The sequence below is a fragment of the Salvia splendens genome, chromosome 21 (assembly GCF_004379255.2).
Source record: "Salvia splendens isolate huo1 chromosome 21, SspV2, whole genome shotgun sequence".
In the NCBI taxonomy this organism is placed as follows: domain Eukaryota; kingdom Viridiplantae; phylum Streptophyta; class Magnoliopsida; order Lamiales; family Lamiaceae; genus Salvia; species Salvia splendens.
The window spans coordinates 26,969,731-26,997,119 of record NC_056052.1 but is presented as its reverse complement, the minus strand read 5'-3'; the positions used below and the strand labels follow the sequence as shown (position 1 = coordinate 26,997,119).

The 27,389-nt window shown below is 41.6% G+C and overlaps 4 protein-coding genes, 1 non-coding gene and 2 pseudogenes across 5 annotated transcripts; 3 read left to right on the top strand and 4 right to left on the bottom strand.

Annotated features, from left to right (window-relative positions):
• Nucleotides 1-2,746: 2,746 nt before the first annotated feature.
• On the bottom strand, nucleotides 2,747-4,912 carry LOC121784460 (annotated as a pseudogene).
• Nucleotides 4,913-10,863: 5,951 nt separating this feature from the next.
• Nucleotides 10,864-13,980, top strand: LOC121784956 (protein SEH1-like). The gene is made up of 8 exons (XM_042183241.1): nucleotides 10,864-11,158; nucleotides 11,413-11,524; nucleotides 11,727-11,827; nucleotides 12,383-12,460; nucleotides 12,546-12,701; nucleotides 12,871-12,983; nucleotides 13,188-13,314; nucleotides 13,681-13,980. Exons 1-8 carry the CDS (start codon nucleotides 11,000-11,002, stop codon nucleotides 13,810-13,812), a joined length of 978 nt encoding a protein of 325 aa, XP_042039175.1. The 5' UTR covers nucleotides 10,864-10,999; the 3' UTR covers nucleotides 13,813-13,980.
• On the top strand, nucleotides 11,928-12,041 carry LOC121785591. Its single transcript, XR_006046980.1, has one exon. It is a non-coding gene; the product is annotated as a small nucleolar RNA snoR104 (small nucleolar RNA).
• Nucleotides 13,981-14,118: 138 nt separating the features above from the next.
• On the bottom strand, nucleotides 14,119-16,763 carry LOC121784949 (annotated as a pseudogene).
• A 185-nt stretch (nucleotides 16,764-16,948) lies between these two features.
• LOC121784959 lies at nucleotides 16,949-18,296 on the top strand. The gene is made up of 3 exons (XM_042183248.1): nucleotides 16,949-17,423; nucleotides 17,783-17,800; nucleotides 17,912-18,296. Exons 1-3 carry the CDS (start codon nucleotides 17,054-17,056, stop codon nucleotides 18,103-18,105), a joined length of 582 nt encoding a protein of 193 aa, XP_042039182.1. The 5' UTR covers nucleotides 16,949-17,053; the 3' UTR covers nucleotides 18,106-18,296.
• Nucleotides 18,297-18,586: 290 nt separating this feature from the next.
• LOC121784954 (probable WRKY transcription factor 41) lies at nucleotides 18,587-20,471 on the bottom strand. Its single transcript, XM_042183240.1, has 3 exons — nucleotides 19,755-20,471; nucleotides 19,534-19,662; nucleotides 18,587-19,438 (listed from the first exon to the last, which is right to left on the bottom strand). The coding sequence occupies exons 1-3, from the start codon at nucleotides 20,045-20,047 to the stop codon at nucleotides 18,844-18,846; spliced, it is 1,017 nt and encodes a 338-aa protein (XP_042039174.1). The 5' UTR covers nucleotides 20,048-20,471; the 3' UTR covers nucleotides 18,587-18,843.
• A 4,704-nt stretch (nucleotides 20,472-25,175) lies between these two features.
• LOC121784459 (probable inactive receptor kinase At5g58300) lies at nucleotides 25,176-26,583 on the bottom strand. The gene is made up of 2 exons (XM_042182594.1): nucleotides 26,142-26,583; nucleotides 25,176-25,660 (listed from the first exon to the last, which is right to left on the bottom strand). The coding sequence occupies exons 1-2, from the start codon at nucleotides 26,581-26,583 to the stop codon at nucleotides 25,176-25,178; spliced, it is 927 nt and encodes a 308-aa protein (XP_042038528.1).
• Between the last annotated feature and the right edge of the window lie 806 nt (nucleotides 26,584-27,389).

Sequence of the window (27,389 nt, the reverse complement as noted above, 5' to 3'; positions counted from 1 at the left end):
CCCCTCACTGATCTACTTAAAAAGGAGGCCTTTGCGTGGTCGTTGGACGCGGAGGCGGCGTTCTTGAAACTCAAACAGGCAATGACATCTGCCCCTGTCCTCAGCTTGCCGAATTTTGACAAGCAATTTTGCGTTGAGACGGATGCCTCTGACGTTGGCATTGGGGCTGTACTGATCCAGGATAAACACCCGATTGCCTACTACAGTAAGAAATTGGGGCCACGTCGTCGTGTGGCCTCGACATATCACAAGGAGTTGTACGCTATAGTAGAGGCAGTTCAGAAATGGCGGCAGTACCTTCTCGGGAGGGAGTTCATCATTAGGAGTGATCAGAAGAGTTTGAAGGATCTCCTACAGCAGATTGTCCAGACGCCGGATCAGCACCTATATGTGCGGAAATTAATGGGTTATCGGTTTAGCATTGAGTACAAGAAAGGAAGTACTAACAAGGCGGCGGATGCTCTGTCGCGCCGGGATGATAGCACAAACCCTCCGGAAAGTGATACTCCAGAATTCTTGACAGCAGCTCCAGGAGCGGGTGAGGATCAAGAACCACCGGACACCGCGGCGTTCTTGGCTGTAGTCTCTCCGGTTCCTAAGATACTGGACCTGCTGCGGGGAGAGACAGCCCAGTTGCCTGACCTGCGTGAATTGGTCGCCCGGATTGCAGCGGGGACAGCCCCTCCCCATCTCTCTTTCGTTGACGGACTGGTTTATTTCAAGCGTCGGATCCTCCTCAGCCCCGATTCTAAGCTAAAAATGCCTCTATTGCGGGAACACCATTGTACGCCAATTGCAGGCCACCCCGGGCACGAGAGAACCTTCCGCCTGCTCTCTGCGGGTTTTTATTGGCCACGGATGCGCGGGGATGTGAAGAAATTTGTGGAATCCTGTGTGGTGTGTCAATCGACCAAGTACTCCACCCAAAAGCCCGCAGGGTTGTTGCAACCCCTGCCGATCCCCTCGCAGGTATGGGAAGACGTTTCAATGGACTTCATTACGGGTCTTCCCCCCTCTAGGGGGTATACTGCAATCATGGTAGTGGTAGACCGACTTTCTAAGTACGCGCATTTTGCTTCGTTGCCTACAAAGTTTGACACACTCCGAGTGGCGCATCTATTTATTACCACCGTCGTCCGTCACCATGGATTCCCGAAGACATTGGTCTCCGATAGAGACTCGGTTTTCTTGAATGCCACTTGGGCAGAAATGCTACGTCTGAGCGGTATCAAACTCCATTTCTCCACTGCATATCACCCGCAGTCGGACGGCCAGACGGAGGTTCGGAATCGCGGTTTGGAGCAGTATCTGCGAGCCTTCGCAGCTGATCGTCCTTCGAAATGGTGTAATTTATTGCCGTGGGCCGAGCTCTCTCTGAATTGCTTCCACAACGCAGCTCTAGGGACGTCACCCTTCAAGGCCCTGTATGGCCGTGAACCGCCCTTATTAGTGGCATCCCAACCGTCTGTCGCCACCCCCCCGAAGGTGGCAGATTTGATCCGACAGCGAGAAGCGCTCCTCCGTGAGCTGCGCAGTAACTTGGAACGCGCCCAGCAGAGAATGCGAGACTCCGCCAACAAGCATCGTCGCCATGTCGAATTTGAAGTAGGGGACCTGGTTTGGTTGAAGTTGCAGCCATACCGCCAACATTCAGTAGCAAGGCCGCTGTCGGCCAAGCTGTCAAGGCACTACTATGGCCCATTTGAAGTCTTGGAGCAGGTGGGGCCAGTGGCGTACCGACTGCGTCTCCCCGAGGGTAGTCGAATACACAACGTCTTTCACGTCAACCTCCTGCGTGAATTTGTGGCGGGTGAAGGTTCGGGGCTGCACGTGCCGCTGCCAAACGAGTTTGTGGGAGGCCGCCCGGTGGTGTACCCGGTAGAATTCGTTGATTCCCAGATCATGTGGCATGAGGGTAAAGCAGTTGAGCATGTGTTGGTGCGTTGGTCGGATGGTTCAGACTCCCCGTCGTGGGAGCCTTTGGAGGTCGTTCGCAAGCGTTTTCCAACTCTCCACCTTGAGGTCAAGGAGTCTGTTAAGCCGGGGGGAGTTGATACGAGCCCGGCTAGCAGCGAGGCAGAGGAGGCAGAGCACAGGGATGCAGCCTCTCCGCAGCAACAACAGCAGCACGTAACGCAATCCACGCGAACGTTAAGGCCAAGGGACCGCATCAAGCCACCAAGGAAGTTCACGAGCTGAGTCGCGATGGGCGACAATGATCATATGTTTTTGTTTCCTTTTCTTTTTATTTTATTATGTTGACTTTGGAATTATTGTTATTTTATTGCTTATCGAGTCGGGCAAGTTATAAGCCCCGTTCGGGTTTTCTTAGTTGGTTCTTTCCCGAACGTATTAGGATTAGGTCGAACCAACCCTAGGGTTTAGTATAAATAGAGCCTTCGATCTTCATTAATCTATCTATGAAAATTAATATTTTGGCTCAATTGACTTGTGCATCAAGAAACTCTACCACCGCTGCCGACGAGATTCAATCTCGCGCTCAGCCTCTCTTTATCAGGAGTCATCGCCGACCCAAACCTCTTGGGCGCTCGACGATTTCGGATACGTTTCTTGATCATTGAACGGATCGAACATATTAAGGGAGTCATCCCTTAACAGCATGTTGTCAAGAAAAGTAACTTTAGTACTATAGTCTTTGGAGTACATCAATTTATACAGTGTCGCAAAATTAAATAAGTAGATGATCTTAAATTCAAAACTTTTGGTCAAAAAACATGCTACAATCTCAACCATTCACAACCATCTCCATCAAAACATCATTCCAAGAATCAATAGGGCCAGGGCAAGCACCAATGCAAGCAATCACTAACAACCTTTGCATCCTTACCCACACCGGCCGACGATCGAGAAACCCTAAACGCCCCGGGTGCCCATCCGGCCACAACAACGACATCGGATTCACATCAAAAACCCTAAGCTTCACCCCCTTTTCTCGAGCCTCGACATACGCTCTTCCAAACTCCTCAATCTCTATATCTCGAAGAATCTTGTCCAACCAGCTTAGCCCGAACTCGCCCTCCTTGACCGGCCCTTTCCTCTCACACACTCCACCATCGAACCACTCTGCCCCCTCAAAGTGGCTCGGGCTAGTAGTCCGGTAAAACACCGTGCCCGTGTGGTTGGACTCGACAATGTAGTCGAGCACGCCCATAATGACTCTGCGATAGGCAGAGTCAAACCCGATGTCAGTCAGGTTCCTCTTGGGACAGTCATGGCACCACAACACGGTGTCGTTTTGATAGTAGATTGAGCTTCTACTATACCATTTCCCAGCCGAAAAATTTGTGTAATCCCACGTCTTGAACTGATCGGTCCAGCTAGGATCGAGTGTGTCTAAATGCACATCCACTTCAGATGGAGAAGCGTCGTATATATTTTGAGGTATGATGGCTTTTGCAAGAAATGGAGACCAAATAACCGAGGTTGTAAGGTTGTAGGAAGGGAAGAGCCATGTCTGAGATTGGTAGCTCTCGTCGTGGTAGAATAGAGTAGCATGTTCGACCTGAAATAAACCGACACCAAGATTTAACGTGGAAAAACCCAAGATGAGGGAAAAAGGCGTGGAATGTGACTCTAATAGTGGGACGGACCGAAATGACAAAATGTAACTCATAATTTGGGAGGAAGGGAGTATTAGTAACGAGATTATAGAAGGATAAAGTTAGCAACAATGAGTAATTAATTGATGATTTGAGAGTCGTGAAACTTCTATATATACGTTTGTTGTGTTTGTTTAATAATGCTAGGATTTTTTTGGTGACCAAGCTAAGGAAATTGATACATACAATATTTTTATTGGATTAGATATTTATGATGGTTGTAGTATTTGTTGTTCACGATGAATAAAATATTTTATTGTTGATCAACATTTGGTGTCTACGAGAGGAAGAGAATATTCTAATTAGTGTTTGTAAATTGTAATGTTTTAGTATTGTTTTTACTGAATAAAATTAATTTGCTGTACGAGTCTCAACCGCTATGTGTGATGATACTATTAAAAGAAAAAACAACAAAAATGAGGATGAAGATGTACCGTTGAGAGCATGCAAAGGAGGGATTGGATTATGGATATGGTTCCTTGATATGGAATCTCCAACAAAGGCCCACCTTTTGTTCCTCATAATCTCAAGAAAGTGGAGCGGGTCGAACCGGGTCAAGTGGCAGGCGCGTGGCTTCCACCTCCAGTGAAGATAATCCGAATCGGGTCGCCCGTTTTCCATACAGTTCTGGTTGCTGCCATTCATGAAACCACAGCTCTTGTTGTAAAGAGGAACTCCATCATAAGCCACCCAATCTCTGATAGGGACTCAACGTTGGAGGAAGGAGTACGCACGGAAGAAGGGCCGTCGCCAAGCGCGGAGCAGGCCGGAGCCCAAAATAACGAGCCCAATATCAAGACCAAGACCGCGAAGAAGCTAGTTCCGCCAAGGGAGGAACGCCCGAAGCGCAACGCGCCTCGGCCCAGCAAGTACAACGATTTCGTGCCAAGATAATTAGAAGATTTTATTTGCTTTATTTTTGCTTCTAGAGATATTATTGTGTTTCCTTAAATAACGTTTTTTGCTTAGTTAGATAGAGTCAAATCTTTTCGGGTTTTCTTCTTGATTCTTTCCCGAATCGTAAGTCCGAATCAAGTAGGGGGAATTCTATATATTATAGAATTCCCATAGATCGAGTCTTGAGAAATAAGTAATACAATTTGCCTATTGTCTCAACCCTAGTTTTCGTCCATAATTCCCAGCACCTCCACTGGGGCAATTCTTCAAACACCTTGCATACAACCAAACCTAATTCTCGTCCGTAAGTTCAAGCTCCTTCATTGGGGCAATTCATCAAACACCTTGCATAAAATCTGTGATAGGATCTTAAATCCTATCAACTGGTGCTTCATTGCGCTTCTCTTCCCCCGTTTTTCACCATCACCACCATCGTTCAGCCTATCATGGCATCCGACGACGTCAACACCGGTGGAGACCCTTCTCTTGCCTACACCCTTGAAGAATTGGGCCAGACCATGTTCGATATCAAAGTCCGCATCGCCGGAGATGAAAAGAAGATCCAATCGAACCGCTTCGCTCAGGAAGCCTTCGAACGACAACAAACACAGTGGAATAAGAGCATGGATGATCACATGACGCGTCTGATAACGGCCGTCGAGAATCTGGGGAAAAAGCCCCCTGATGCCGCGACGCAGATGTCGTCGGCAACGCCGCCCCGGGGCTGGAAATTACCGCCCTCGCACACGATCAGGCCGGTGGGGTTTAATCAGGATTCTTGGCCGAAGTTGAAGATGGATCCACCCCGATTCAATGGTGATGGCGTGGTTTTGTGGATCAAGAAAATTCAGAAATTTTATAATCATACTTTCACGTCGTTATCCGACCGTTTGTATCTGACGGAGTTTCTTCTTGATGAGGCGGCGGAGGAATGGTTTGAGTGGTGGGAATCTAACAATAAGGACCGAGGTTGGGATGACTTCTTGCTCGACATCAAACGGCGCTTCGACCCCGATTTGTATGAAGATTATGTGGGTCGTTTGGCAACCCTACGCCAGAAGGGATCGTTGGAGTCATATCTAGCCGAGTTCGAACCACTGTTACGAAAGGTGACCCACGTGGGCGATGACACTCTAACATCGTTATTTGTCGCCGGGTTGTCCGCATCCCTCAAGCATGAATTACTGATTCGCCGTCCCGCATCCCTCAGCGACGCTATCTCTCTTGCGCAGCAACTTGCTGCGTGTCACACGGCCTCTCACACCAGCCAGTCATCTGGATCGCGTTCGGCTTGGCAACATCGCGATGGCAAACAGTACCAGAAACCTCAGAGCCCCTCCCCGAAGCAACCTGATCTTGTTCGCTTGCCAAATCCATACCAGAAGCAACAACGTGAAGCACAAGCTCCATCTGATTATCCTGTGGTCCGCGTTTCGGCGGCGGAGCGAGCGGACCGCACCAAACGGGGTCTGTGTTGGTATTGCCCGGAACCGTACTCGCGTTCGCACGTTTGTAGCAAGAAGTTTTATGCCCTTATGGGCGAGGATGAGGAGGGCGACCCAGAGCATGACATGGAGGACCCTCTGGACGGCGAGAAGGCTGAAAATATGGTAATTTCGGGCGATGTTTCCCGCATTCTGGTTATTGGACCCAAGCTCCGACCCCGTTCAATCCGAATTACTGGCATGATATATGAGGCTCCGGTGTCCGTGCTGATCGATGGCGGCAGCACACATAATTTCATCAAACCCGCCGTCGCCGAACAGCTAAGTCTTTCATTGCATACTATTTCTCCATTTCGGGTTTTTGTCGGCAACGGTGCTTCGATGCGATGCGATTATGTGAGCCTCAACACCCCTATTTCTCTGCAGGGTAATTGCTTCGACATAGATCTGTTTCTACTGCAGGTCGAGGGCCCCGACGTCATTTTGGGCGTCCAATGGTTACAGGAATTGGGCAAGGTGGCTTTGGATTTCCGCACTCTAACCATGGACTTCTTATGGAATCAGTCACGGGTTACTCTGACAGGCGAGGACAAACCGCCCAGGCAAGTCTCCTACAACAACCTATTTTCGCTTATCAGCCACGATAGCGAGTCAGATTTATTTGAGATCGTTCCGCTGGGTCTAGATCAGACAGGGGACCTCACACCCCAGACAACCATCGATCCCGCTCTGACGTCAGTTCTGGTTCAATTTGCTGATGTGTTTGAGGTACCAGCTGGTTTACCACCTGCCCGCTGCTGGGATCACCGAATACACATGCCTCAGTCAACCAAACCCATCAACGTACGACCATACCGCTACCCGCATTTTCAGAAAGCAGAAATTGAGCGCCAAGTGAAGGAGATGCTCTCTCAGGGGGTTATACAAAATAGTACAAGCCCTTTTAGTTCGCCAGTCCTCTTGGTCCGTAAGAAAGATGGCACATTTCGGTTCTGTGTGGACTACCGCGCCCTCAACGCGGCAACTACTCCAGATCACTTCCCTATACCTACCGCAGACGAGCTGTTTGATGAGCTTCATGCAGCAGTGATTTTCTCGAAACTGGACCTTCGTTCGGGGTATCACCAAATAAGGATGCATGTCAACGATATCCACAAGACGGCCTTTCGCACTCACGATGGCCACTTTGAGTTCTTAGTAATGCCGTTCGGCTTGACAAATGCGCCGTCCACTTTCCAGGCGGCGATGAACGGTATCTTTAAACCGTTTCTTCGTCAGTTCGTTATCGTATTTTTTGATGATATATTGGTCTACAGCAACTCTGCAGAGGAGCACAGGAATCACCTCCGTGAGGTTCTATCGATCCTCAGGGAAAACTCATTCTTTATCAAGAAGTCAAAATGTGCATTTGGTGTGTCGACGATTGATTATCTGGGCCATATTCTATCTGCTGGAGAGTTGCGGGTCGACCCAGCAAAAATTGAGGCCATGATGGTTTGGCCGACGCCAACCAATATCAGACGTCTGCGTGGTTTTCTCGGGCTCACAGGGTACTATCGACGATTTGTGCAAAATTATTCTGTTATTGCAGCCCCTCTGACGGAACTGCTCAAGAAAGACTCCTTTATTTGGAGTGAGGCAGCAGCGGCAAGTTTCACAGCCCTCAAGGAGGCAATGAGCTCCACCCCAGTCCTCCGTCTTCCAGATTTTTCCTTGCCTTTTGTGATTGAAACGGATGCTTCCGACTTCGGCATCGGGGCGGTGCTTATGCAGCAAGGGCACCCCGTCGCCTACTTTAGTAAGAAGTTGGGGCCGCGTCGTCGCATCGCGTCTACATACCATAAAGAACTTTACGCTATTGTTGAAGCAGTACAGAAATGGCGGCAATATCTGTTGGGTCGGGAGTTCATAATTCGCAGTGATCAGCGGAGTTTAAAAGACCTTCTCTCTCAAGTAGTGCAAACACCAGATCAACAATTTTATGTCCGCAAACTCATGGGGTTTAAATTTACGATTGAGTACAAGTCGGGAGCATCAAATAAAGTGGCAGACGCCTTGTCCCGCCGTGATGATGACAAAACAGATTCTGCGGCACAGTTATTTTCGCTGTATGCTCGCCCAATTCCAGCGGTTCTAGAGACGATTCGGCGCGAGAATGAGCAGCTTCCGGATCTGCTAGCTTTGCACCAGGCGTTTACTGCCGGCACCGCCCCGCCTAACATCTCGGTCGTGGACGGATTACTATATTTCAAAAGGCGGTTGTACCTCAGCCGAGATTCTCTTACCCGGACAGCTATCCTCGGTGAGTGTCACGACTCGCCTGCCGCCGGCCACCCCGGAGAGCGCAGGACCCTCGCTCGTGTGTCCGCTGTCTTCTATTGGCCGGGCCTCCGTCGCGACGTGCGTGAGTATGTGGCGGCCTGCTTCACTTGTCAAGCAACAAAATATGTGCGAGATAAGCCCAACGGCCTTATTCAACCATTGCCTATTCCCGGTATGGTGTGGGAGGCGGCATCCATGGATTTCATTGTTGGACTTCCTCCTTCGCAGGGATATACGGCTGTCATGGTGGTCGTTGACCGATTGTCGAAATACGCCCACTTCGGAGCGCTGAAACCGGGCTTCGATGCCCCCCGCGTGGCCCGGCTATTTGTTGACACGGTGGTAAAATTACATGGTTTTCCTGCTAAGTTATTATCCGACCGCGACTCCATTTTCATGAGTGACTTTTGGGATGAGCTGTTGAAGCTTAGTGGCACCAAGTTGCAGTTTACAACGGCCTATCACCCCCAAACCGACGGCCAATCGGAGGTTACCAATAGAGCTTTGGAGCAGTACTTGCGAGCTTTCACCTTTGATCGCCCCGCAAGGTGGTTCGCGCTGCTTCCCTGGGCGGAGTTAGCACTTAACTGTAGCGTGAACGCGAGCATAGGAATGTCCCCTTTCCAAGCGTTGTATGGGCGGGAGCCACCCAACCTTTTTGCCACTTACCCACGGCCGTCGCACAACACAGCAGTGGAAGAATTGCTGACCGAGAGGCAGGAGACGCTGCAGACCTTGAAGAGGCGCATTGCCCGTGCGCAGGGTTCTATGGCGGAATATGCTAATCGCCATCGTCGGGACATCGAGTTTAACGTGGGCGACCGCGTGTTACTGAAGCTCCAGCCGTACCGCCAGCTTTCTGTCAGCAAACCATTATCAAACAAGCTGGCTCGGCGCTATTTTGGTCCCTACGAGATCACCGAGCGTGTGGGCAAAGTGGCGTATCGTCTGCGCTTACCAGCAGAAAGCAGGATCCATAATGTTTTTCACGTTTCTTTGTTGAAGAAATTTGTGCCGTTAATTTCGGCGACGATGCACTTGCCGGCTTCTTTCCGACGAAGCGATCCCTATGACACTCCAATTTGCGCCTCTGAGTCCCGCACAGTGTTGGTGAATGGCATTCCACAGGAGCAGTGGTCGGTGGGTTGGTCTTCGGATGGCGGCGTTACACGTTCATGGGAATCAGCTGCTTTGCTTAGGGAACACTTTCCTGATCTTCACCTTGAGGACAAGGTGGCTCTCGTCGATGGGGGAGTTGATAGGGACTCAACGTTGGAGGAAGGAGTACGCACGGAAGAAGGGCCGTCGCCAAGCGCGGAGCAGGCCGGAGCCCAAAATAACGAGCCCAATATCAAGACCAAGACCGCGAAGAAGCTAGTTCCGCCAAGGGAGGAACGCCCGAAGCGCAACGCGCCTCGGCCCAGCAAGTACAACGATTTCGTGCCAAGATAATTAGAAGATTTTATTTGCTTTATTTTTGCTTCTAGAGATATTATTGTGTTTCCTTAAATAACGTTTTTTGCTTAGTTAGATAGAGTCAAATCTTTTCGGGTTTTCTTCTTGATTCTTTCCCGAATCGTAAGTCCGAATCAAGTAGGGGGAATTCTATATATTATAGAATTCCCATAGATCGAGTCTTGAGAAATAAGTAATACAATTTGCCTATTGTCTCAACCCTAGTTTTCGTCCATAATTCCCAGCACCTCCACTGGGGCAATTCTTCAAACACCTTGCATACAACCAAACCTAATTCTCGTCCGTAAGTTCAAGCTCCTTCATTGGGGCAATTCATCAAACACCTTGCATAAAATCTGTGATAGGATCTTAAATCCTATCAATCTCCCACAAAAACATCGCATTTTTCTTCATTCATTGCAACAAAATCATTATTCTACAGTAATGGAAGAAACACAATTTTTTGAAGAAATTAAGGAAATGAGATTAATACACCAAACTTTGCAACAGAATTTGTGTACATGTTTATCATTTTCTTCTTTTTTTTAGTGTTGTTGGTGCTAATTTACATACTTACACACACATATAAGCATATACATGTGTCATATGTGTGTGTGTTTTGGACATCCACAAAGGAGACAAATGAGCCAGCTTATTACAGGGTTTGTGTTGACGTGTACAACTTGTGGCCATGCCATTAACCATTCAATAGACAAAAATTTAAAAAGAATAAGAAAATAGAAAATATATGAAGATGGAGTATTCGTTTGGCACTATGAAATTGGAACTATGGATATGGAATTAGACTATGCAATTTGAATCCGTTGTGTGATATGATAAAAATATTGGAATTTAAAATTTCAATTCCAAATTCTCCAATTTTTATGACTAAAGTAACTATTTTAAAAATTCTAAATAATTATAAAATTAAGCTACACACATACACACTTTATATAACACACACAAGTCGCACCACACACACACATTTTCGCATTTCTATACACCAATTTACACTATTTCTTAGAAAAATCTACTTCGGCTAAAGAATTTGTTTCTGATGGGCCTCGTCAAACGAATCAAGCCCATTCCCTTTTCGAAATTTTATTCAGAGGTAAATACAATTAATTAATTAAACAAATATTCCAAAATTCCCAAATTGAATTAGGGTTTTAGGAACCAGAACCGCGCTCTAGTAGTGTGTTCATCCCCTGTTCATCTCGGGTTTCTAAATTGTATGATCGATTAATAGCTAGAGCAGAGATGGATAAGTCCATTCTGGTACTTGACAAAGGTACAAGATGCACAGCTTGGAATTACAGCGGCGAGAGATTGGTTGCCGGACTCATTGATGGTTCGTTGGCAATTTATGATTCAACTGATCCAGCATCTTCAAACTTTACTTGTACCCACAGATTTAAGGTCAGTATATATGCTCTCTTTCTCCCTTTGATTTGTTTATTTTGTTTTGCGGTCATTTGGTGAAATGATTTGAAGTTTAGATTAGTGGGATGGTTCGTTATGTTACTTTTACAGGGGCTTGAGGTGTTGAACACTTTCTGTTGAATTGCAGATGTGATTTTCGTGTGTATTGAGCTTTTACTTGTGAGCTGTATTTATTTGTAATTTTTTTCAGTAATGGGATTTCTCATATGATGGTGTTATTTCGAAAATAGGCACATAATGGCAGCATTGTGAAAGTGGTCTGGGCTCCGCCAGAATACGGTGATGCAGTTGCTTGCATTAGTGAAGATGGGAATTTGTCCTTGTGGGAGGAGGTCGTGGATGGTAATTTCTGAATTCCCAGTTAGTTTTTCTGCGTAGATTTTCTGAATTGTGGGGGTTGCTCGCTCTTTTTTCCCCCTGCATCTTCCCAATTTTTTCCTGTTAATTGTGCTTATCTAATTTTGCATCTCCAATAACTTCCTTTTATTTCTCTTATTATCTACGAGGGGCTAACTATAATATGTTTGTATTTTTAATCCTATAGATGCTGAAGGGCCTCACTGGAAGATGTGCAAATGCTTTGATATGAACACAAGTCAAGTACTAGATGTTCAATTTGGATATGGTCAAACAAGTCTGAAATTGGTTAGTGTCAATTAATAATTGCTTGAAATTGGCATCATGTGGCTGTAGCATGAGAGGAAGGAAGTATGCACTTAAATAAAATTATGTTGGAAGAAAAGAAGGGGGACATCTGTAAGCTTAGATGTTGGCCGATACAATCTTCCTAAAGCAACCTTGCACTTTGGTTTCTTGGACAGTTGCACTGCCTGAGAGAGCTCTGTAAGTCGAGGATGAAGTGCATATACGAGTTACTTTCATGTTTGAGGGAGTTCAGAAACTAATTTGACAAGACTAAAGATATATTCAGAGATATGCAAAAATGAACCATTGTAATTGCAATACTTTTTTCTGATAGAGTTATTGCATGCGTGGCGGTATAATATTTTCATGACTCGTCGATGCATAATTCATTCTACAGCAGTCTCTTCATCGAAAATGGAAGTCTCAATTATATTACTTGTATTATTGTATATATATAATATCTATGAGAAACTAGCTATCTTGACTATTTTGAGAATGATAAAATGCATGTGGTCTGTTTAGAACACCAATTATTGCTGACTTTTTCCTCAACAGGTTGCTGCATATTCTGACGGACAAGTTAAAATACATGAGCTCCTAGATACGCTTGAACTGGAGAAGTGGCAGCTTCAGGTTCCACTTTTTCTATCTAGGCTCTATTACAAGCATCCAGTATTACTTTTCATTGGACCAGTAATTCAGGTTTATCAACTTACAGGCTGAGTTTCAAAATGTGATTGATTTGGTCTCCAAGTTTGGGAATGTCTCCTGTTTATCTGCGTCCATTTCATGGAATCCAGAACGAATTGAAGTCCGACAATCAAGTTTTGTTTTAGGCTTTAATTCAACCACTCCATCATTAAATTCTGCAAAGGTACATGCTTCTTTTTCTGCTGAATTCACCTATTGCCTCACTTATTTGTGATCTCTCTTAATCTGGGAGTATTTTAGTCAGTTTTCCTATTTAGTGAATTGATCTGGTTCTCTTATCTATATATCTATGGAGCCACATTTCAAATTTAGTTGTATTGTATACCTGACAGGTCTGGGAGTTTGATCTGGATCATCAAAGATGGCTTCCAGTTGCAGAGCTTTCTTTACCCGAGGACAAGGGTGATCAGGTTTCTTCAGTTGCCTGGGCCCCAAATATCGGAAGGTACCAAGATATGAAGCATATACTGGCTCATGTTAATAATTTCTATTACTAATTCAACTTTTCTAGATGGAAAGTAGAGAAGAAAGCTTCTGTTACCCCTTTGATAATGATTTCTCCTTGTATTGGCATACCTTTGAAAGATAAATCTCATGGAAATGAGTTCATGTTCAAATGTTGATAGATGATTGCTTTGTAATTGTTCAGGCCTTATGAACTGATAGCTGTTGCGACTCAGAAAGGAATATCGATCTGGCAACTTGGGTCAAACCCTGATCATGATGGGAGACTTTCAGTGCATAGGGTTGCATTGCTCTCTGGCCATGAGAATGAGGTATTTAACACCCCTATCCCCAATGCCCCTAGTACATTTGGTACGTGCTTAGTAATACTTGGCAGTATTGATCAACATAACTAAAATTTAAACAACAAAGGGTTTCATTCAAAGGTAAACAAGTTGGGAAATATACATCTCAATTTCCAAACACATTTGACTTGGCTGCTCAGAGCTTAGTAAATTATACTGGAAAAACTAAAAATTTGAAACTTGGACTAATATAAAACCAAACCTCCACAATGTTTCTGTCGATTATGATAAATGTCTATATTTAGTCTCATTTGTAAAATAGTTATGTAGTTTCCTAGAAAACCAGTTTTTGTTATATTTGTAGATGGTAATATTAACATATTTCGGTAATAGGTGTGGGAGATGGAATGGGATATGAGTGGAATGACACTTGCTACAACGGGAAGTGATGGCGTTGTGAGGCTGTGGCAGTCCAACTTAAATGGAGCATGGCACGAGCAAGCTGTTCTGGCACCACCTAGTTAGTCTTGCCTTCACTCACCATTCCTATCTTCAGTACCTATTCTGCCATTGTTGAGGTCTGGGAATGGATGCGTGCGTGCTTATTAACTGTAATGCTGGTGACATATTATTCTGTATATTTAAACAGTTTTTTCAGGCTGAGTTTGAATACCATATGTTGTTAGCATTTCACTATTTGTTACAGAAACAAGAACGCACTTATTACAACCACATCAAGCTGATAAATCCTACCAAACCTTCCAACAACAGAAACCCTTATTACACATTTTGATACCTCATCACACAGTTATTATTACATTGATCTCAACAGGCAGCATACCTTCATGGATCAAAAGTGGGAGTCTCATGAATTGGAGACGAAACAGCATGGTACAACCTGTCCAAAAAATGCCAGTATGGATCTTCAACTCTCTTCTTTATCAAATAAGCCATACATCACTCAACCTCCCCCTTCAACTGCAGATAAACCTCCTTCACTCTTGCCTTGTCCATCATCAGCTCTCCCCGTCCCTCCGTCTCCATCGGCTTCCCAAACAGAAAATAGAACCGCCCGGGCACCTTAGGGTAGAAACCTGGTACATAGAAAATCTGCTGCCCTACCTTCCCCTTCACATCCTTCCCTGCTCTCACTCTAGGCATATTCTCATTGTCACTCTTGATCTTGTTTTTAAGAATAGGTATCTTTATCGGATCATCGTAGTCAAGCAACAACTCATTCACATCATCCTCTCCCACCACCCCAAACGGCACAATTTTAGCCCCATACTTGGCAGCCATCCGCACGAACTCAGGGTCTTCCGGCCAGAACAGCTTGTACGCCTCTCCCTTACGATGCAGGGCCTCCCTCACCCCGCCCGGGTAAAGAAGCACGTGCCGTTTCTCATTTAGTGATCTACAAAGGTTGGCTGCTGAAACAGGTATAGCTCCAAACACTTGGAAATAATCGAACCCTGTGACTTCTTGACATGCCGCTTCCATACCCTTCCCAAATATCATTGGATGTGCTAATCCATGAACCATCGGCTTCTTCTCTCTCAGAAACTCCTCAACAATAGAACTAATCTCTGCTCCTACAAGCATGTGGTAGCCCACAAGGAGACCTGGGCCTTGGTCCGGTACTCCACTCAATCCCCTCACGACCTCTCCATTCGCCATAGTCGATAGCATGACTAGGCTCACACCCAATATCAACATCCCTAATATGTTGTCGAAGGTGTGATGGAACTCAAACTTGCTCGGAGGCAAGAAATCCATCACATGGTTGCGTTTTTTGGAGCGACGGTGCATGTGATTCCCTTTTATAACTGACAAGAGATTGATCCCATCTTCCATTAATAGAAGGTGACCGTTATCTCTGAAGAAACGGACTTTTGAATTCTTGAGCAAGGACGAGAGCCTCTCTGCCTCGTCCTTGCTAGGCAGCATGGCGTCTTTGCCGCTTGCCAGGATGAGGGCCTCGTTTTTTACTGCGTGTAGATGTGAGTTAGAAGATGCTGCGTCTGATTTCAGCAGCTTTATCTTCTACTGCAGAGTTTGCTTTGGCATGATGTCTGCCAACTTAGAAACAGTTGCTGGTAAAGCAGACAGCTCGTGGACAAACCTCTCCAACTGTTTCGAGGGAGGTTCAGATGACTCGCCGGCCATTTTGATCGGATCGCTGCAGGTGGCGCCGAGTAAGTAGGGGAGTATCTTGGCCGGAATAGCATCCATGAAAGGGAGCAGTGGCTGGAGCTGTGACCTCTCAAACGACGCCGCTGCAGTGGCATGTTGTGTTGTAAGTAACATATATAAATCTTATATTGAGGAAAAGACTCACCTGGATTCACCAATATGAGGACTATGTCCACAGCAGGCTTTGCCGCAGCTACAGAAAGAGCAAGACACCCTCCGAATGAGTCGCCGACCAAGTACACCGGCATGTTCGGAGATGAAGCTCGCTCCTCCACAGCCGCCCCGACAAGCTCAACGAGATCTTCATATGCTGTCTGATCATCAGCTGGTATATGCATACACCTCACTCGAAAAACCTTCCCCATAGCCTTGTGATGCAACACCATCCCCATCCCCACACCATCAATCCCTGCACACAGTTAATAAAAGCATCCTCAAATATATCTGTCTCACACAACACAGTCTCTGCAAGTACCTGGTAAATACAGAAGAAGAGTGAGTTTTCGAGAGGCGGTCCGGATTCAACAGGGCAGAACACCGAGGTGGGCCGCCATTGGGCTTGGCCATAGCTTTGGCGACTTCTATGTAGTCTCTCACTGTTTGAGTCCCGTAGCCGTCGTCCCACAACGGCTTCAGCTCTTGGAAGTTTTGCTTCTTTGTCGAAGCTATTTTCCATGAATGGTTTGGTAGTCTTGAATGTGGGAAGGAAACTGGATGATGAGAGGGTTTGTGGAGCAAGATTGGAGAAGAGAGGGAGAGGCTCATTGTTGTTCTATTCACTTGATGTTTGTTTGCATAAGTTGAAGGTTTGGAAAGAAAGGAAATTTGTTTGTTTAGAGAAAAATGGGGGTTTTGGATTTACTACACAAGATGTAGGTCATGTAAAGATTGTGAGATGGGAATTTTAGGTGTGAAGGATTTTCAGTTGGAACTGAAATTGTGGATTTTTGCTTCAACGTGGTTTAATGAAAGGTGAATTAATCAAGGTTAAGTTTGCTTTTTGCCTGCTTATGGAAGTTGTTTTATCATAAATTAAAATTAGTAATTTCCATTTTATTTGGACCTGAACTTTTGACTCTGAGGTAAAAAAATCTTAAAGTTACTATTAAATCCCGCTATAAAATTTCATGCAAATTTGAAGATGGGCTCATATATTTAAACTTCATAACTATTGAAATGTGTCAATTTTATTTGCTGAAACTACTATAAACTTGGCTTTCTAGCCATATCTTCATTAAAATATTCACATAAATTAACAAACTATTGTAATGTAAATAATAAAAGAACCTAATACCGAAAAATAAAATTAACAAAATTCTCTAATTTTTCTAATTTTTTCTATGGAATTAAATTGGCACCAAACATGGAATTATAATCCGATAGGGAATCAAATGATTTAAAAGATTATTATATACAATTAAAAATGATGAAATAAAAATGAAAATAAAATGTGCAGAATCATAAGCATTTCCGAATGGATATGGAAAACCAGAAATCATAATTTTGTGATGGTGGTGAATCATTTCAAGTTTAAACTTATCAACAAAAACAAGAAGAGTGAAAGAGTAGAAAAATGAGTAGCTTTGTTCAAATCCAAACTTGGTTCAAGAATCCCCAATCCACCACTGGTTTATGTAAAAACATCATCTCACACCCAACCGCAGAAACCATCTTCACTCTCAACCGCCAATTCCAACTCAAACACCAAATTCAAATTGCAAATGGAAGAAGAATCGCTCGAAAAGGGATCATCTGTAACGGATTTTTGCTACCTGTGGATCCATGGGCGCCAAGCATTGATTCACAAAGCATAGCATCCCAGCTCTTCGCTTTCTCTCTCTTTCCTTATCTTGGTTTCCTCTATTTCATCACCAAATCCAAATCTGCCCCAAAACTCACTCTTTTCGGCTTCTATTTTCTCCTTGCTTTCGTCGGCGCTACGAGTAAGTTGTTGTTTTTGTTCTTTGCTGCTTTAATTCTTAGAATTGGGGATTTAGGGTTTTTGTGCTGTTATTTAATGATAGTGCAAAAGGGTTTGATTTTGGAAAGATTACAATTTGCTTCTCCCAATCTACTGGTAGGATTGAAAAAAAGTTGATGTGGTTCCTAATTGAGTTTTCAACTTGAAAAAGGGCCAAAGATTGATCAAAATTGGGAAGATATCACTCTATTTTGAATATTCTTTAACCTGCAAATTTGAGGCTTGCGTTATTTCAGTTTGTCACTGTAACTTCTATCTAATCTAGTAAATGTGTGAGCTTGACATTTTGTCATGTACTAATCCTTCCTCATATTTTTGCAGTACCGGCTGGAATTTATGGTAACAATCTTCAAATCTTCAATAAGACACCTTTTACTTCCTATATGAACACTTTTTATGTGTCTTCTCTAATTTAGTTTTGTATTTGGCCTAATTTCTGTTTTCAAACAGCAAAGGTGCACTATGGGACATCATTGTCTAATGTGGATTGGCTACACGGAGGAGCCGAGTCGCTGCTTGCTCTGACCAACGTATTCATTGTTTTAGGCCTCAGAGAGGCTCTTAGAAAAGCTGGAGATGAGAATGGTAATGGATCGAATCTCACTACTGAGGCAAAAGAGGAGGATAGTCCATCAGTTAGGTGATCAATACAACCCTATGGTTGTGATTGACACTCTAGCGTGCTGTAATCATGTGAAGTCAGTTATTTTGTTCTGTAATTAATTCTCATGTCCATACTTGTGATGCATGAGTTCATGCCAACCACTCTTTCAGCGCTACATATAAACTTCATAGGCAGGGAATCCTATTTTCAGCTCTTCTTTCCACGTGATTATCTTTTGTGTCTCTCATATTTTCATTTGAGTTTATTAGCAACGATGCAGTACCCAGTAGTTTATACGCATATAATCATATCATGTAACTAATTGTTTGTATCTAATAGTCCCCATTTCTATCATGTAAGTAGAATAATTACATTGAATGCAAGAGCTCGTGTTGTGGAGAATGTTCATTTCTAATCTTGAGGCTTAATGTTGAAAGGTTCTTCACCTTGCTTCTTCTTCTTTCTGGTTGTATTTGTTTGGTTGAATCATTAAAATCTAAATTGATAACTCCAAATGTCTGTTTTCTTGGTAGGCTAACGTATTAGTGAGAATTGAATAAACGAGTGATGACACTCTGATTCTATACATGAAAACTAGACTAACTAGACTGCAGAACTTGCTAGCCACACACGATCAGTCCTTGGTTTTCAGCTCATAACTGAAGCACCCGGATGACATTCCTACAAGAATGTTATTCCCTTATCGCAATGATCAAGAATAGTGGTTGTTAAGCCAACCAACTCCTTGTTTTCCAATTTGACAAGGTTTGAACTTCGATCATGTGAAAAATCCAGGGATGTTGAATGGGAAATCTGGATCTATATGTACTGGATCAATCGAGAACTCTATTCCGCCAATCGGAGATTTATTTGTTGATGCATTGGCTGACATTATGTCTGTATTATCATTAGCCCCGTAGTCTCTCATCTGATATGTTGCAGAGGAGAAGCAATTTGATCCTGATGTGGCTGGAGAATAGAACAACGGGGAATATCCTCCCAAGTGGTTGTCGTCAGCCTGAGCAGAAATTGGATAACACTCATTTTCTCTTTCTTGGCATGGAATTGTCGATGGGAAAGAGAAGTAGGCTGGTGGCATCTCTTGGATGTCTGAAACTGCAGTGTCGACTCTGAGGTTAGCTCTAAAGTCTGAAATCATTGGATTCTGCTCTAGTTGATCATAACATGAGTTGTTGCTTTTGAGTTCTTGTTTTTCTGGGGATTCTGGTTGTGGAACTGCATCATTGAACTGCTTGCATGCGTGTGTTCCTTTGTATGTGACCTCAAATACGGTGGGATCTTCGTCCGATCTCTGCACTTGCTTCGTTGCCCAACAGTTCTGGCCTTGGCGGTAGGTACACCGGTAATAGCTTCTGCAAAAATTACCATATACATTTTCAGACCATATTCTCATATGCAAATGTCTTTTATTTATGCCTTTTGATGTATAAAGGGAGAGAGAATGAACCTTGGGTATTTAGCTCCCAAAATGTCTTTCTGTCCATACTTTCTCCATCTATATTTGTCGTCCCCGGGCCCTTCAAGCCCGTTTCCGGAGTTGACTTTCACTTGTTCTGTCCATGTGGGCTGCAGCTTCCTATGATATTAAACAAGAAGAAGAGAATGTTAGTCAAAATTTTCATCCCTATTGTTTTTAACTGTCTATGATCAATTTACTGCTGTATCTACCTTTTCTTTGACGCTTCGCCATAATCTTGACAGAGATTCTTGTTCGTATCATCGCTTTTAGAACTTCCATCAGCAGAGATCGAAGACTCGGGAGCTGCAGCCGGTGCAACTCCAACATGTCCCCCGCCCTTGAGGATGCAAAGAGCCTTCTCAAAAGTTGATATAATCCTCTGCAGAAGTATGTCCTCGGCCTCAGAGGGAGGCGTCGAGCAGAGATGAAACCGGAGCTGCCTGGCTTTCTCCATCCCCTGAGCTAATTCATCGCTCAGCACTTGCATTTCCCATGACTCCATTTCTTACTTCACTTTTGCTTGCAGGAAAGACAGAGAGAGGGTCGGTCGACTTCCACAAAACGATGCTCGTTCAGCTCGGGATGCGGCTAGCCGATCTGCACGTACGGTACAATGCTCTTGCTATGCAGCAAACTAAGCTTCTCTTCACATATGCAAAGGGCCAAGAATCTCTTTTTTGCCCTTTATATTGGTTATATAGAATTTAGTTGAGAAAATTCGGTTATATTAGAAAGCTAAGGGAATGCTATATTATATAAATATATATATTGAAGAGGAGAATAGAGTGATGCAGGCAAAGCCGATGAAGCATATGTATTTAAAGAAATTTTTTTTAAGGAATGATTGAGAAAGAAAATTATGTGGAAAAGAGTGAGAGTTGAAGTTTGACTGAGAAACCGAGTTTTTCCTGTGGACCAAATGTTTAAAATTAATGTTTTTGAGGGCTGACCAATTCAAACCTCAATAAAATGTCTCATTCTCTTCTTTTTGGTACTTTCGTGTTCCATAATTATTTTGCGTGTAGTAAAATGCGATAATTTAATTTAGCTGGAACTTTTTTTGTTAATGAAAATAAGAAAATAAAAATTTGTAATAATTCATTTGTAACTTAGGAGTGAGCTAGATAGACTATATTAGGAGCTTTGTGCCAACTATTTGAGAAATACTACTAAATTAGATCTAAAGATTAGTAATTTTTTGGATTAATTTGGTTAGATTTCTACTGTTTGACTTGCCTTGATGAAATATATTCTCTTCTAAAGAAAAAGGGTTGTAAAAGATTCTTTTATGTCGATCATAGACAACAAGTTGCTTCTTAGGATAAAAATTGAAACGAAACAAAAATACTCAAATAAAAACTTTTGTCTTTGAAGTAACTAAAATTTAATTTGGACCATTGATCTTTAGATAGAATTTTGCCTTTTAATAATGTTAGTTATGAAAAGCTTATGTAATCACTACCGATCTTTGATGAATTGATCTTGGAAAACATAAGCAATCACATTATTCACCGTTTTCCTCTTGATGAATGACAAGATTAAGTTTTATGAATATTGTTAGAATACATATGTTCAATACTTAATCTAGGATTAGTCTTAGCTTATGAATCTTAGCATTCCCCATATAATAATATTATTCTCAATTAATACAGACTTAATTCAATCTCAAATAATATCAGAATAATTTAATCTCGAGCAACTGAATATCCCGTGAAAGAACGGTGTTGATTGAATGGGATCCCTACACCCAAAGGGCAAAGAAGGTTCCACATGCATGCTGACTTGTTCAAACCTAAAGTATTCAAGTGTTTAGATGAAGTGAATATGATTAAATATCATTAAGTCAAAGTGCAATTAGTATGAAAATCTTGAGATGGAATCTTCAAATTCCGCGTTATTTCGATTTATTATTTTCTTATAATCCAGCTTGATTGGACCTTCTTATCACGTGGATAACTTACTGTCCATATACTATTATTCAATTACTACCTTTTCTCCCACTAAACTGAAATTATGATAAATATTATGCATAATAATTTGATAATACAACTTGTTAACTCATTTTAATTAATATTCAATCTAAACTCATGAAAAGATGACATTCAAAAGGGAAATGCCTTGGTTTGTTACAACTTTAACCAAATAAATATTAACAAAATGAATTGGATATGTGTCAATAGTAAGCATTTGTTATTCTTTTTTTATTACCTTAAATCCCTTAATATATATAATATGAAGATTTTGTTTAAATTCTTTGTTTTCGAAATTAATCAATCTGATTTTGGCTAATTTATTCCTACTTTAGGAATTTAATAATTATCTATTGATCAAAAAGGTAAAATGTAACGATTAAAAATTGTCTAAACAAAAGAATTTTTTTTAATTAGATACTTCTATTATTATGTATACCAAGATCGACATGAATAACGATAAAAGAGAAAGGACATTAGATCCTTCTAATAGAAATTCAAGGTGTTCAGCCTTAATATTGGAAAAGTTAAATACAAACAAATTTGACTAAAATTTTTGCTTATCAAAATCAGCTTTGGACCGATTTGGCCTCTCTTAATCATATTATTCATTGTAAAATCAAAATTGAAATGTTACGTACCAACTTTATATGTCCGAATTTAGGTGAAGAAAATATTCCAAAATTTTAATGACGTAAGTGTCTAGAAGCCGTTTATATTCAATTGAATTATTTGGGTAACGAATGCAAACCATAGTCTCAAGAAATTTTTTGACGAATTAAAAAATAATCAAAGTCAAGAATTAGCAAACAGAATATATCAAAAACAGTGACAATTGAAAATCATCGAATTTATTGACGCAACATGAATGAAGGTGGTGTCTGCTATAAAAAATTTATATTAAATTCAGTATCTTAAGTCTCCTACGAACTCTATGTGTAGTAGCTTCAAAACCTCGAATTTTATTTTTTAGATCCGTCATGAGAAATACATTACTATATGAACATTTTTCCAAATTAAAAAAAAATTGATTGTGATATTGTAGAGCAAGGTGTCTCATACCATATTGATGGATCCGCGAATTTCTGATGTTAATAAATGCTGGTAGAGAATGAAAACTACGACACAAAGAATTTACGTGGTTCGATTTACTGAAGTAAATCTACGTCCACGGGAAGAAGGGAGGGCAAGATTGTATTGCTTGATCTGGGATTACAGCTTACAACACAGACTTGCTATATGATTTTATCTCTAGAGAGCTTAACCCTTTTCTATCTGATCTAAGTTCTATTTATACATTGAACTAAGGTCGTGGTTTGCAGCCCCACTAACAAGATCGTGGGTGAGCAATAACTGCTCAATAACTGCTTCGTACCACTAAATAGATCGTGGGTATAGCGGAGGTCGTGGAGGCCTTTCATGAGTCCACTAACTCCTAGTTCGGTCGAATGCTGAGACCGAACTGCTGGACTTTACCGATCAGCTCTTGCCGATCTGAGAGGAGAGCTTGACTGGTCGGCTTTTACCGAGCTGTAGGCTGAGTCCGAACTCTTTGGTCGTGCCGAACTCTTTGGTGCCGAACAGATACTCTTTCTTGGGCTCTGGGCTGATGGGCCGTCACTGTTATTGGGCTTGCCATTAGGGTTTAGTTCGTACCCCATCACATATATTTTTCCAAATGAAAAAAAATTGATTGTGATATTGTAGAGCAAGGTGTGTCATACCATATTTTTAGCATGACTTTGTATATAACCGTGTTTTTGTGGAAAATTTTCTCATTTGGTGAAAAGGACTGAACGTGACATGGAATAATCATTTAACATCACAATTTACGTAGTAGTAAAAATAAAGTTGACGTTATTCTCGTACGGTCGGTGGACGTGGCAGTCTCGTAAATTTTGAGTAGATATTGTTTAGTGTTAATGACAATGTACTATCACATCACAATATTGTTGAATGGTGAAAAGGAAATAAATTCGTTGAAAAATTCCTATTGAATTAACTGTGAGTAAATAATGGAACCAGTGTCTTAAAACTAAAAAGTAGTTTGTTCCTTGTTTCTTATTATGATTCGGTGCTTCAATCTATTGATTTATTTAATTTAATTTAAAGGGTCATGATTTTGAGATTTAATGTCTCTATGATTTATTTGTGATTTACATTATTTTATATATTTTTAATGTCTTCATCTCTGCGCACATTGAGATTATACATTTCTCTTTCTTAACTTATTTGTTTCCCACTATTGATTGTCGTTTTTCTGTGGTACTTAGACAATATTTAAACCTATAAGGAATAAATATGAAATACAAAAACCAAAATAATATGACTCTCTAAATAATCAATAGCATATGGTCGCGTTAAATGGTACTGCCAAAGCCCAAAAGGCCCAAAACTCGTGAGCGCTGAACCTTCATATCTTGAACTACTGCAACATCAGATATTCCTGCAAGTTTAAAATATCAGGCAGTAAGACTATCCCAAAATATAAATTAGAAAATTACAATGCAATACAAAATCCGGCTCCCCTCTATGCGTTGCATTTTCTCGGTATCCACATTCGCAGGAAACAACAAATAAAATTGGATGTTAAAGATAAGTCCAAACCGCCCAAGGAATCAGGCAACTGAGCAGGGGAAAAATGGAATTGGAAAAACAGCAGGCGAAAGTAAACATGAACTTGAAATAAAATTGAAAAAAAAAATACATACTCATGTAACGATGCATGTGAAGAGGAACCCCACAAAGGCAGCTTTATTGTTTTAAAAGTTTGTTGAAAAATGGAAGCAGTGTAAGAAGAAGAGGTTTGTAACCTTAACTCTATGATGCTTCTGCTTATATGTATTCACATCTATTGACATCATAGTTTTTTTTTACGGTATCAATCATTAATTTCTGGTGTAGAACTAGTTGTTTTCTGCATGGAATAAAATAAAGGAAAAATAAGGGAACTTGGAAGTGTACAAGAGGATAGCCCATACAATACAAGAATCGTGTGTGTGTGTGTGTGTGTGTCATTCTTTTAATAATTTAGTTCCACGTATGTATTACTCCCTAAATAGGAGCATATATTTGTATACGTTCAACTTATGAAAGTGGGGCTAATTATTAAGAAGTAATTACGGCGAGAATTGAAGAACATAATATACTCAAGCCCAATAACCAATTGGATCATTATTCTTCCTCTACTAGGCTTTTGTAAAGTTGTTTATATTTCTAAGAAAACGTCAGGATCCAATTAGTGTCAATTCGAGACAAATAAATTCTAGATGGTATTAGATTTTTAATTGCTACTTACAATATAATTAATTTATTGATCTGCAGCCAAATGCTCTACCAGCTATGGACCCACTGATTTTTTTAATCATAATACGTTAAAATTTATTGATTTTTTTTCTTCTCAAAATCTGATAAATTTCTCTTTTTTATTTACCTAGTACTATATTTCATTAAAATTACGAAAAATGATAAAATAGAATTTACTACTATAATGTATTCGATTTGAACGCAAACTCATCACCATCGATCTTCAAATCTAAAGTATGTCACATATCACATTAATTCGTAATTTTTGCAACGCACATTAATAGCCTTCGTATTTGTCCGTACGTACATGGGCCTTAGTCCAGTCCGGCCCAGCCCACTTGATAATAGTAGTAATCAAGCTAGGCAAGCCACAACATCACTAATAGTAGGCCTTTCATGACCCAAACTATTCCTACAAAGCAAAGCAATCTCCAAAACATTCCACACTTGCCTCTCTTCCTCTCCTCTCCCCACACAAAATTCAAACACATGACCTGACGTGGCACCCAACGCCGCGGCGTCCGGGTCCGGCCACCCCAAGATCTCCATCAACACGACCCCAAAGCTGTACACATCGCTCTCCTGGGACAGCCCGGGCTGGTATGGCCCCGTGTCCACGTGGTCGGCCAGCTGGAGGAAGCCGTAGTCGGAGAGGCGGGCGGAGAAGTCAACGTTGACCATGACGTTGGAGGTCTTGACGTTGCCGTGGACGTTGAGTTTCAAGTGCCTATCCGTTGGAGGGGTTTGTGAGTGGATGAAGGCTATTGCTTTGGCTATGCATTGGCCAATCCTGTACCTGTGCTTCCACTCTAACCCGGTGTGCCCTTCTTCCTTTGCAGCTAATTAATCAAAATTAGTTTAAACAAACTTTATTTCCTCATACAATCTCTATTTTCATGCATTTTGTTTTATCCATTTAATTTAATTCTAATACCATTAAAATATTATTTGATGTTATTAATTTTACAAATAACATTAAAATCAAAGCCTCCTTTTTAAGTACCTAGTTTTTATTATACTATAAACATAAAACTTTTACGTGCGTTGACCCATTTTGATTCGGTCCAAGTTTGAAGAAATTCTTTGACTTTGTAAAACAAAATTGGTGGAAAAAAGTTAATGGATAGCTAGTCTTATTTTTATATTTAGTTTACCAAAAATGAAAAATATTTGGATCGTTGAATCAAGGACGCTCCGAATAGAGCACTTGTTAAGTACAAGAACCTAAGATCGTCGAATATATTTCATCAGGGTATAGCGTATACGAACCGATCAAACATATATACACACAGCACAAGGAGAGATCAAAGAGATGTTTACCAGAAAGCAAGTCAGCAAGAGAGCCCATAGGATAATAATCACAAACAACAAACTTAATCCTCTTGGCATAGAGATAAGCAATCACAGGCACCAAATACTCACACTGATTCCCAACCAATGCCAACCTCTCAACTCTCCTCCCAAACTCATTTCTCCTAATCCCAACTCTCCTAAACCTCTTCACTGCCCTAATCTTGCCCCCCAAAAGCACCACCTTCTCAGTCATCCCCAAAGGGCTCTCTCCCATCACCCCTACAGAAGCCCTCAAAACCTGCCTCAGGGTCATGTCTGAGCCATCACTGCTGCACGAGGTCAATGGGATGTCGTCCGTGAACCCGAAGAGGAAGTCTTCGTGCTCGAATATGGACGAGGACCGAAGGCTCCATTCTTTGCTCTGATCCGGGACTCTTCTGTTTGGCTTCACAAAGGCCCGGGAAAGCATTCTTGATTTTTTTTTTTTTTAGGGTTTGGCTGGTGATGATTTTGGCATGGGGAGGAATGGGTGTGATGTTGGGTGTTTTTATTTGGGAATTGGGTGTTGATTACTATGTTATACAGCCAAATTGTTGGTTAGCTTTTTATGGATGTATGTAAAGATGATTGGTGAATTTTCTTAGCATATGGAGTAACGATGTTTGTTTTGAATTTTTTGTCTGATGACAAAATGTAAATGAACTAAAATATTGAAATTCATTAGATGTGATATGGAGTTTTCCGATTATATTTTTAGTTTGTAAAATCAAATTTTATTTTATTTTTAACCATTGATAAATTATTAAAATAGCACAAAGTATTTAAGCATTTATTAAAATTATTAATTTATATATCTACTAAAAAGGTTAACTGAATAAATGGAAAACATAAAAGTTAACTGAATTCATGATTTCAAAATAAGGAGTTACTACTATATAGAATGTTCATTTAGTTATACAGTTAGTGGGAATATCGAAAATAATAAGGGAAATGATCACATACAGTTACTCAAAAGGGGATAAAATTATTGAAGTAGTAGGTAAGATCAAACTAAGAGGATGGAGATAACAATAACAAAAATACAAAGATATTGACAGAAACCTAGCAATACTTTCACATTGCAAAAATTGACCTGATTTACAACATGTTTGGACTATGTAAAGAATATTCACTTTCGACCCAAAGAAATTACACTAGTGAAGTAGTGATAATGTTAAACAAAAATGAAAAGATAACAATCTATTTAGAAAATTGTTCGCATTCACACTCCTTAAT

Coding starts and splice junctions, on each gene's coding strand:
- LOC121784956 (XM_042183241.1), top strand. CDS start 11,000: ATGGATAAGTCCATTCTGGTACTTGACAAAGGTACAAGATGCACAGCT. Junction 11,828..12,382: donor GTCAAACAAGTCTGAAATTG/GTTAGTGTCAAT, acceptor TTTCCTCAACAG/GTTGCTGCATATTCTGACGG. Junction 12,984..13,187: donor TGGGCCCCAAATATCGGAAG/GTACCAAGATAT, acceptor GTAATTGTTCAG/GCCTTATGAACTGATAGCTG.
- LOC121784959 (XM_042183248.1), top strand. CDS start 17,054: ATGAGTAGCTTTGTTCAAATCCAAACTTGGTTCAAGAATCCCCAATCC.
- LOC121784954 (XM_042183240.1), bottom strand. CDS start 20,047: ATGGAGTCATGGGAAATGCAAGTGCTGAGCGATGAATTAGCTCAGGGG. Junction 19,663..19,754: donor GGCGAAGCGTCAAAGAAAAG/GTAGATACAGCA, acceptor TTAATATCATAG/GAAGCTGCAGCCCACATGGA. Junction 19,439..19,533: donor TTGGGAGCTAAATACCCAAG/GTTCATTCTCTC, acceptor TAATTTTTGCAG/AAGCTATTACCGGTGTACCT.
- LOC121784459 (XM_042182594.1), bottom strand. CDS start 26,583: ATGCTTTCCCGGGCCTTTGTGAAGCCAAACAGAAGAGTCCCGGATCAG. Junction 25,661..26,141: donor TCTTGCTGACTTGCTTTCTG/GTAAACATCTCT, acceptor TTGATTAATTAG/CTGCAAAGGAAGAAGGGCAC.